At 44.3% G+C, this 11,002-nt stretch overlaps 1 protein-coding gene across 1 annotated transcript in view; it reads right to left on the reverse strand.

Moving 5' to 3' along the window:
* The window catches only part of PLEK (pleckstrin), a 318,328-nt gene extending 307,798 nt beyond the window's left edge, over positions 1 to 10,530 (reverse strand). The window contains exon 1 of the mRNA XM_078649592.1: positions 10,368 to 10,530. Within this exon, the coding sequence (XP_078505718.1) occupies positions 10,368 to 10,415 (48 nt within the window). The 5' untranslated portion in view covers positions 10,416 to 10,530. The remainder of the gene's footprint in view (positions 1 to 10,367) is intronic.
* Positions 10,531 to 11,002: the final 472 nt, after the last annotated feature.

Consider the following 11,002-nt stretch of genomic DNA (forward strand, 5'->3'; position numbering starts at 1 on the left):
GAAGGAATACAATCTGAAGGGTGAAACAACTCTTTCACTAAGTCTTTGTTGCTGAATTATGGTGTTTCAAAGCCACAGACAGAGAAATATTTGTTTTGATGCAGTTACAAATGTGTATATGAGGAAAAATACACATGCAGAGGATTTTAAAGCAATGTTTTGCAACAACTTTGGGAGGGGCATTTCATTCATCCTCGGCCATCCTCTACCAGTCTCAGAATTTACCCTCCTACTTTTTTTTACCGTGAAATATATGTCTAATTCTGGGAATTTTACTTTTGTCAGCCAACCTCACAAATTCCCTTGTGAAAGCAAAATCCAACAAGGAGGATTTTTGGATGTATGACGTTACAACGCATACTTTTACCACGCATACCTTTACAACGCGGTTTTTACCATGCATACCATTACAACGCATAGCGCTTAGAGGTGCTGGATAGTGGTAAGTATAATTTTCTATTCCAACTCCAGTCCCCGTGGACACTAGGGAAGGTGTTGGATAGAAAATTAAACGTATTCCCTATCCTAGAGCGCCCCCCAGCGCAATGCGTTGTAATGGTATGCGTGGTAATACCTGCGTTGTAATGGTAGTGCGTTGTAAAAAAATCGTTGTAAACGTTACATACCAGGATTTTCTAATTGTGAGGTAGAGTTCTCTTAAAAAAATTGTACCCTTCCCTTACTCCACCCTCAGAAAGGAAACTACTTCTCTACTGTAACAAAATAATTTGTCATGAAATTAACAAACGGTAATCCCATTTAGCACTGAAGTTAGTATGTCTTTCATGGTCTTCTCCGTGCAGACAAGCAGAACAAAAGGCCATTTCACAGGTTCCCGTTAGAAACAAGTTAAGCCCTAACAGCTCATCCCACTTGCCCTGCCTAATGTTTAGGGCAATCTTTAAACTCTGAAACTGGTTGAACTTGCAGTGGCCTTTTAGCATACACTAACTAGATTCTCGTTCAACCGAGGAGATGTAAACTCACTTCTGAATGGGAAAATACAGCACCTTTCAATTAACATGCTTCACCAACTAAAATAGATATTCAAAATGAATCTCTAGTGTTGTGCGCTTTTTAGAGTAGTTATAAATACAGACATGGGGAAAGCCTTTGGTGCTCCCAAAGTCGAATTCTGAATTTAGAGTTTGCTTTAGTGTGGTTTGTGTGGGAGATTACAGTTGCGCCGTGGAAATCTAAGTCACAGAGGAATATTGCTAAATTAAGGTAATGCTAACATTCATACATTAAAGCAAATCCATTTATGTAAATAAACATATATACTTACACAATATGATATGAATATGATAGCTATTGCCATTAAACGTGCCAGTGTCTGGATACTGTTAGGGCAGGTCTTCAGCAAAAGTGACAACACAAGACATGAAAGAAATTGCCAATCTGAACTCAGCATATGTGCTTCAGGCATGTTTGGCATCCTCACTTTACAGCGGAAGTCCAAACCCAGGAATCCAAACAAACACGAAGGACACCAGAGCATTCGAATTTCCTACCTTGGGGCCACAGTGTTATCAAAGACAATACAAGCAAGTCCATATATGGCCCTGCCTGGAGGAGCAGGCCGTGTTTGGATGTTTTCATGGGAGGAGATGAATTGTGTGTCTTTATCATATAATCAGTGTTTGTGTCTTTGCTGCTTAAGTGATAGCTTCATCATATATTGCTGTCCTTTACATTGTCACACCAACAATGATTTCCACCGTGTCTCTATTGAATCAAAGCTTTTCTGCGGAAATGGTTTCCAACTGTGCACCAACAAAACATGTATAATATTTGTTGCCATCTTAATATCATCAAAAATGATGAGAGAATCTCTTTAATCCATGCGGCCAGTCGCTATGCGGATGCTGGGCGATATCTAAGGATATCGGAATCTTCAACAGTGTGCAAGTGACACATAGTCGCATCCACTATAGGATGAACAAACAAAGTTCTCTCTCATTGGTCCTTCCAACCTATGGTGCTTAGAACTTGCGAAGCCATGGGATTTAAGCTCCAGCTATCTAACCATCAGTCCATCAAAGGGTGTCTTCTTTATAGACCTCCTGGGGCTAGGACCCGGTTCCTCGAAGAGATGAATAATATCCTTGAGGAAGCCCTGTGTGCAGACTCTTTTATGGCCCTAGGCGACTTTAACTTTTACCTAGAGGATAGCACTGAACCAGATACCCTCACACTAACGGAAGCAATGCTCGGGGTAGGACTTACCCAGCTGGTTAAGGGAGCGACTCATCTGGCGGGACATACGCTGGACGGAATCTTTGCTAACAACTCTAATATAAGTTTTGTAAAAGTCGAACCCTTGGCCTGGACAGATCATGCTGTGGTGCTGTTCGACATCTCCAGCCCCCCCGTGCGCAAGTTTACGCGCGACGGGAACACAGTAATGACTTGTAGGCCCTGGAAAAAATTGGAGGGCACCGCTCAGGAGGAGCTATTGGTGTCTTCTAAGCCAAGGTGGCCAACAGATGTGAACAAAGCGGCGGCCAGATACACGGAATGGATTGATCAGGCCTGTCGCACTTTGGCTCCGCCGAAAATATGCCGCTCAACGAGATCGACTCCGTCAGCCCCATGGTTTACAGATGAGCTTAGAGAGGCTAAAACTGTCTGTAAGAAGCTGGAGCATATCTGGCGCTCCAACTATAATGATACAGACAAGGTATAAGGATCTCATAAGACAGGCGAAGACTTCATATTTTACAGATCGGATCGAGAGGGCAAAGAATTCCTCTAGAGAACTCTTTGATACTGTTGCGGGCCTAGCCACTTCTAAGCCAGTGACCGTTCCCCCTAGTCTAGAACTCTGCGAGTCCTTAGCTAAATTCTTTCTCAATAAAGTGCAGGCCATCTTTTCCTCTCTTGAGCCACAGGTCGCCTCTAGCCTGCTAGAGGACTCTCACAGGTCTCCTGTGAGTATTTCTCAAGAAGAGAAATTCCTGGCGTTTGAACCAGTACATACGATGGACATCCTTAGAGTACTGCAAGCTACTAACGCGGGTTCCCCCTTTGACCCCTGTCCTGTGGCAGTGGCAAAACGGGCAGCCCTTCCAATTGCGGATACTCTAACCGAGCTGTTTAATCAGATGTTTGAGGCGGGTGATTTCCCTACATGCTGGAAACGGGCCTCCATCCTTCCTCTGCTCAAGAAGCCCACACTGGATATTACTGATCCAAACAGCTATAGACCCATTGCCAGATTGCCGCTCCCTGCTAAACTTATCGAGAAGGCCATGAACGTCCAACTATCTGCCTTCCTGCGCTCAACACAGGGCTTGGACCTAGCCCAACATGGATTCAGGGAAGGTCACAGTACTGAGACCGCCCTGATTAAATCCACGGAAGAGGTTAGGAGGGCTCTTGATGCTGGAGGACAAGCTGTTCTGGTTCTTCTTGACTTATCCGCGGCCTTCGACACGGTCCACCACAAGGTGTTGGTGGACCGTTTAGAGGACTGCGGGATTCAGGGGAAGCACTGAGCATTTTGAAAGCCTTTCTGAGGAACAGGGTTCAGGTGGTGGCAATGGGAGATTTCGAGTCGTAACCTTTCGAACTTCCAGGGGGGGTACCTCAGGGATCCTCCCTAAGCCCCACCCTATTTAACCTTTATGTCTCCTCTCTTGCTTCGGTGATTCGATCCCATGGGTTCGAGTTAACATCGTACGCCGATGATACCCAGATTGTGGTATCATTGCTCCCGGGGAAAAATCCAGGCATTGCTGCCAGGTTTCAAGGCTGTATGAAAGCAGTCAGCATCTGGATGGAAAAAAGTTGCTTAAAATTGAACTCCTCCAAAACGGAGGTGCTACTTTTTGGGCAAAAAACCAATCTTTGGGGCCTGAATGATGGCCGGAAGATATGGGATCCCCTCCCTCCCCTGCGATAAAGGTTAAGAATTTAGGAGTAATTATAGATGACCAACTCTCCTACAAATCCCAAGTGAATGCGCTTGCATCATCCATCCATTGGACCTTGAAAATCATCAGAAAAATCCTTCCCTTTTTACCGGCAGGGAATAGAAAGACGGAGGTGTCAGCCCTAGTGCTTTCACGCCTTGATTACTGTAATAGTCTACTACTTGAGGCTCACCAGGGGCTACTTAATAAGCTGCAGACACTGCAAAATGCGGCGGCCCGTTTAATTCTTGGCCTGCCGAAATTCACCTCCGTTTCCAGGGAGTTGGTTAAGCTGCACTGGCTCCCGGTGCGGAAGCGGATCAGGTCCAAGACCTTATGCATTGTCTACAAAGCACTCCATGGAGTAGGTCCAAAATTCCTCCAACAGCTCTTTCAATGGTACACGCCGGAAAGACAATTAAGATCGGCTAACTTGGGGCTGATCAAGACTGCTCGCATTAGGAAGGTGCGTTGGGGGGGCCGAAGCTTTGTGAGAGGGGCAGCGCTGGCTTGGAATGCTCTTCCTTTAGCCTTAAAGCAAAGCGCCAACCTCTTGGCATTCCGAAAATCACTGAAAACTTGGCTATTCTCGAATTAGTTCAGAGATCATAAACCCAGGGAGATACCACTTCAGCGCCAGGACACCGGCTGGTATTAGTGTGCTCTATAAATGGTATAAATAAAAATAAATAAATTGTTTTTGATGCTAATAAAATGATATATTACATGAAAGAAGTGTGCCCTGACCAATGGTTGTGGACTCGATGGCTCTATAAGACACGTACATATGCTGACCAAGTGAATGGTGCATTACAACTCTCCCTTATGAACCTAGGGGCTGGAGAGACACTGGATTAAATCAATTAACCATATCCTGACAACTTTTTGTCCTCGAAATGTACTACACTCTACGTAGCTTTGTGATGGAATAGAAATATACAGAATTAGGATTTATGCCATCATATAGGTGGCAACGCTAGCCCGGTGAATAATGGGACTAATAAGAGAAGACAGATTTAGATAAAATAGTTACACACAATTGGGTTTGATGTCTCAGAAATTAATACTTTTCTGTGTGCTGATACCATCTACCAGGCTATGTCCTATGGCACAAATCGTATACGAGAGAGCTGTGGCCCACCTACGGCCAGTCCTTTCTCTCTCTTCCACCAACATGATTAAGGCTTTACTGCACACAAAACATGAACCTATGGATCATCCCTCTCTGTCTCTCTCTCTTTCACCAACATGGTTAAGGCTTTCCTGCACACAAAACATGAACCCATGGTTCATCCCTCTCTGTCTCTCTCTCTCTTCCATCAACATGGTTAAGGCTTTCCTGCACACAAAACATGAACCTATGGTTCAACCCTCTCTGTCTCTCTCTCTCTCTTCCATCAACATGGTTAAGGCTTTCCTGCACACAAAACATGAACCTATGGTTCAACCCTCTCTGTCTCTCTCTCTCTTCCATCAACATGGTTAAGGCTTTCCTGCACACAAAACATGAACCTATGGATCATCCCTCTCTGTCTCTCTCTCTTTCACCAACATGGTTAAGGCTTTCCTGCACACAAAACATGAACCTATGGATCATCCCTCTCTGTCTCTCTCTCATTCACCAACATGGTTAAGGCTTTCCTGCACACAAAACATGAACCTATGGATCATCCCTCTCTGTCTCTCTCTCTTTCACCAACATGGTTAAGGCTTTCCTGCACACAAAACATGAACCTATGGATCATCCCTCTCTGTCTCTCTCTCTTCCACCAACATGGTTAAGGCTTTCCTGCACACAAAACATGAACCTATGGATCATCCCTCTCTGTCTCTCTCTCTCTTTCACCAATGTGGCTGAACGCTTTGCTGAGCAAAAAATAAAACGGTGGTTCTTAGTACAAACATACACGCATGCAGACACACATACTCACTAACATACACACACATAGACATGGACACCTCACACATTATGTGCCATAAACACAGAACCAGGCATTGGCAAAGTCAATAGGTTAAGTGCATAAGATGTTCAATTTTGCTGAAATGGCAGATTTCGCGCGGGAAGATCATGCAACATCCCATTTGCCCATTGTTTGCAAGCGGTTTTATTTGGTGCTAAAATCTGGGCAACTCTGTATTATGGATTATTTTGTATCATAGCAACGGGTCACCATCGACACTGGAATCTAGATTGCGGATTCCAGAAGAGAGAGCCAGCGGTTGCTGAAGTGAGAGGACGTGGCAGGGGATGTTGTTCTGTACTCAATAAAGCTGTCAGCCTATACCTCCTGAAAGAATCACATTAATAGGTCGTGTTTGCACCACATGTAAAAAAAAAAATAGAACACAGGAAACTTATGTAACACATGAGTCTCATTATAGTCTAGACATATTCTAAGCCACAGACAAGTCACATGAAATAAGATGGGTGCCCTTAAACACTCTAGCGACTAAAAATGTATCCTGGGTTATATCAGTTTAGACCAGTGATGCCCTGAAGTTGCAAGGACAAGATCAAAGTCAGTGAGTGGTACAGAACCACACAGTGTTCTGTATCATAGATCCAGCAGCGAGTATCTAACCTCCCTCTTGTGTAGGCTGTGCTATTGTAGTCCTGCCTTGGTTTTGAACCCATAAGGCTGTCGCGTGTCAGAGTCAAACTGATAGTTTCACAACGCTGGGGCATGTTTTTTAAAGCTGCGCCGCGGTGCTTTTCAAACACGGAGCTAATCCACTTTGTGATCACGTCTGATGTCACATTTGGTGTCTGCAGAATGAGGAACGGATTAATCAAGGATTGCTGCCCCCAAAGAGGACAGTTATTTGTCAATGGAAGGAAAAGAAATACATTTTATTTTGGACAACTTTTGCTGTGTACATTTTCCTTCACTTTAGACCCGAATTTACTTTGAAATAGTTGAGCAAAACTTGTATCCGCCTCCTTCTTGTGTGAGAGTAGAGGCGTATTAGCAGTCGTGATTATGAGCTGGTAGGAAGCAGCTTCTTTTGTTTAGAGATTACACATACTTCCGTCAATTAACCAGTCTGATGTGGAAGTAGGCATCGTGCATCACCTCGAAGGGCTGTTGGGATATTGCATGAAATGGCAGATGGATGCCAAGAGTCTAGAAACACGAGGCCTGCAATGGGTCGAATTTATAATCAATTAAAGGGTTAAGTACACATTTTATAATGCTGCTGTAAATGATTCATTAGGTACAAACTCTTACTGTTAAGGCTTTTGTTTCTAAAATGTGTTTTGTCATTTGTTCTTGTGTTGCCAGGGCACGTAGATTCGTACTGGGAGGAACCAATATAACCGCAGTGAAATCCGCTACAGTTACTTTTCCTCACACATCACTCACCGCTGTGTCAATGAATTATTTCCTAATCTAAGGGGAAACTTCATTATGACCCTGCTGAGATATTTCTTCACATATTAGCCTGGGTTAGTTCCTTTTTAGGCCTGGGCTTCGACTGCACAGATATTTTGCTAACAATAAACATAGAGTGGGCGTTGGGTCTGCACCTTGCATTCAGTGGTTTTCTCTGACCTACTTCTTTCAGTCATTGGCTTGAGACTGTGTCAATCACGTTTTGGCTCAATCCAGTGGAGAATCCATCTCTCACCTAATACCCATGGGTGTTTGGGGTACCCTTGCGCACCCACTCGAATGCTTGCAGTGACCTGTATGAGGGACTACTTTACAATGATAGACTGCTGTGGCTTCTGCTGGCTCCCTCCAGTTGATGCGCTCTACTGTCATAACGCTGCATGCATTGGTATATAAAGCCCAGACCTATTTCCTTTGCGAATGCTTGAATGGCTACCTGTCAATGCAGTGTTTCTTTATTTACAATCTTAAAAGCACTTGAGTCCACCCAATGTCATACTTGTACGGGTGAGTGATTTGGCTCCAAATTGTTGCATCGTAGAGAGGTTTGGTACGACACAAGTTGGAGTGCTTCTTGGAATACGTTTTCTTGCATCATGTTATCTCTCCCAGTTCTGGCTACTTCCTTAAATAAATATATGGCACTGCACATGCATCAGAGAAAGAGCAAGGCTGATGGTGAGACCTGGGTAGACAGTCAGTAAGATTGGCACCCTATTGAAAGACTTGTTGCAGAGGGCAGAAAGGAACCTGTAGCCCGGGGAAATCTGTGGTTGTGGATCCATCAAAATGGTTGTCATTTTGATTGTCCTATGGTGTCCACCTCTTGAATAATGTATGCATTTGTGTATTTATTGATCAATTTATAGGGTATTTTGCACAGTACAGTCACATTCCATTTAGGGGTCTCTAGGCGCAAAAGACAGACAATCAAGCAACATCATAAGGTATAACGTACTAACACAATAACTGGGCAAAAAACAGGTATTCATGCGTTTGCAAAGTTTTTGATAGGATGCTTCAATGCTAATATGGACTGATTTGAAGTGGGTGGGTTTCTCATGGGTGCTTTCTCTTTACATTTCTTTAGATGACATTTGGAAACTTCCAGCAGTACCTGGCTCATAGACCTACAGGCTTCCGTGGTTAAAAATATGATCCCTCATGAATGCAACTTGGAATGAGATTTTATGTTCATGATCGTCGACGACATTTCAACCTCATGTAATGTCAGAGTCATCATCAGGACTAGAGAAGGGCTTGTTAGATGCAAGATCAATTGGTTGAGGAGAAAGCGATGAATTCAATTAATTGGCGAAATAGAGAAAGAATCATTTGCCAAAAAATACTCTGAGTAATTAACCAGGGTCCTGGCACAATTTAAGGATCACCGGGCTGCAGAAATTTAGCAGTCAAGCTAGAATGGCAAGTTTTGTTTTGCCACATATTTTATTGAAATTTTCGGTATATCTCCAATGAGCCCATTAGGAAGTGTTGCGCACAATGTGAGCAAATAGCAAAGAAAAGCAGTGCGTGGTATCTCTGCAACAGAAAGTGGCATAAGTAAGCATCATTTATACAGAGCTGAGAGGTCGATCTACAATTAAGTGCATTATAAGGCAGCGTCAGTTCATGGGAACAAAGTACATGAACTAAATCTAGGAAATCACCAGGAGTAAATGTGGGATGAAAGAAGTTTAGCAATAACCTACGCGAAAAACATGAGCAGGACGCAGCCACTGGGCTCCTATTCCGTCAGTGGTATTGTCTGTGTGATGAGGTGGTATGTAGAGGCAGCCAAGTCCTGGAGTATACTTGTTGTGACATCAGTCCAGGTGCAAGGTAACGAGGTGGGAGAGCCAATAAAGCCAAGGGCGCCGTGGTGGTGGATTTGGGGGGGGGCGGTGGACGGGGGTGGGGGGTCGGGGGTCCAGTACTTCATCCCTCGTCCTAGGAATCCCCATCCGAGAGGGACAACAACTTGCCCTCTTCAGAAATAATCGGGCGATCTTAAAGTTATAAGGCAGCATGCATGTAAAGTTCAGGGCTGCGTCGACCTCTCTCCGGATCCACCCTCAATAAAGTTCCTTTGCTTTCAGACCATTTGGACAACTCCTGTCTACATTCCTGCAAGGGGGGACCCGTGGGGAATTTCAAAAACGTATAAATATAAATATATATTTCACGATGCGAGGAGTAATCACAGAAGATATCGTCACCAGCCCACTGATCGAGTTATAAGGTATTTGTTCGAGTAGCAGAAAAAGACGTGTTTGGACCACGTCCGTATATATAGTTGGAGAGAAACATGATGCACCACCCCTGCCATGCCAATTTTTGTAGTTAAAGGAAGGGTCATGACTCACAAGATGTGAAGCCTTAAATGGGTTATGATGCCCCTCAACACAGGTAATAATGTGGATTCTACCCTCTGAATCTGCATATATGGTTAATGCCATGACAATTGTGTATGTGCATTTGTGTTAAAGGACACGTGTGTGTGTGTGTGTGTGTGTAAATATATGTACACATACAGAAGATTGTGAAATCTCTGCCAGTCATGGCATCTTTAAAACACACACATTTCTCCAGGCAACAGTGAACTATATGGTTGCCTAAAATGCCAGGAAGACTATAATTATGGTTACCACGTGGATTTGCATCATAAAGACATTACCGCTGATTTACTGTATGGCTGTGAATGAGCCTTAACGAGTTCTGCATTTGCTCAGTGTGGTTTTGCCACACACGTGCGTAGAGACTTTCTCCCCAAAACTAGGAACCACTACAGGACATCTGAAAGTAAATACGTGACAGGCAGCGCTTATTCTGTCTCGGTAATGCTATAATTAGAATCCACCTCTACCTTTAAGTAGGTCGGTCTGGCTTTAAAAAAAATGCTAGTGGAGATGGTCAACTACAATGTGCAGCTTTTTCTGGAAACAAGGAGTTGTCATGAGATGTCTGCAATGTTTTGAGAGTGCTTTGGTGTGCTTTCAATACTGCAGGTCTCACCTGCTGCCACAATGGAGAAAGCGGGCTGACGCCGGCCTACCTTTTTGACGAGGTATCCCTCCCGTATTTTCTGCGGTTCTCTCTCCATCCTGTGCAGAGGGGCGGCTGTGCTCGGACCGCGGGCGCTGCAGTGATGCGAAGGGCACCGTGTGGTGTGGAGCGCTGCTCTGTCGGCTCCCGCAGTGCCACCGCCTGCCAATCACGTGTGAGCTGCAGGACTTCCTCATACGTGGGAGGAAGACCGCAAAAGGGAACTCCACGGGCCCGAGGCCGGGCCTGACACAGTCCGGATGAAGAGCACCTCAAGCGTGGTTTGAGAGAGTTACTTTCTATAAGATGTTTGCAGTAGAGCTTAGTTTAGCTTTAGAAACATACAGTCTAGTCGAGGGTGGAGATTTTCTTGAATGTTCACATACCACGCTGCTGAAAGAAGTGAATCCCTTTCAAATCTTTCCATTAGGTCGTCATCAGACACTCTGCAACTTTGCTTCCTTGTAGTTTTTAAACTGCTCTGCCGCGGTTATGTATTATCTTAAAATATGCAGCTATTTTGTAGGAACCCAGGGGCATATCAGCAACAGCTGGCGATAATTATCACTAAGTGTGCTTAGCGCAAGGATAGTTATCGCTGGATATCGCTGGATTTTATCGCAGAGATAGCGCGCTATAAGCAAA

The sequence above is a fragment of the Lissotriton helveticus genome, chromosome 6 (assembly GCF_964261635.1).
Source record: "Lissotriton helveticus chromosome 6, aLisHel1.1, whole genome shotgun sequence".
Taxonomy (NCBI): Eukaryota; Metazoa; Chordata; class Amphibia; order Caudata; family Salamandridae; genus Lissotriton; species Lissotriton helveticus.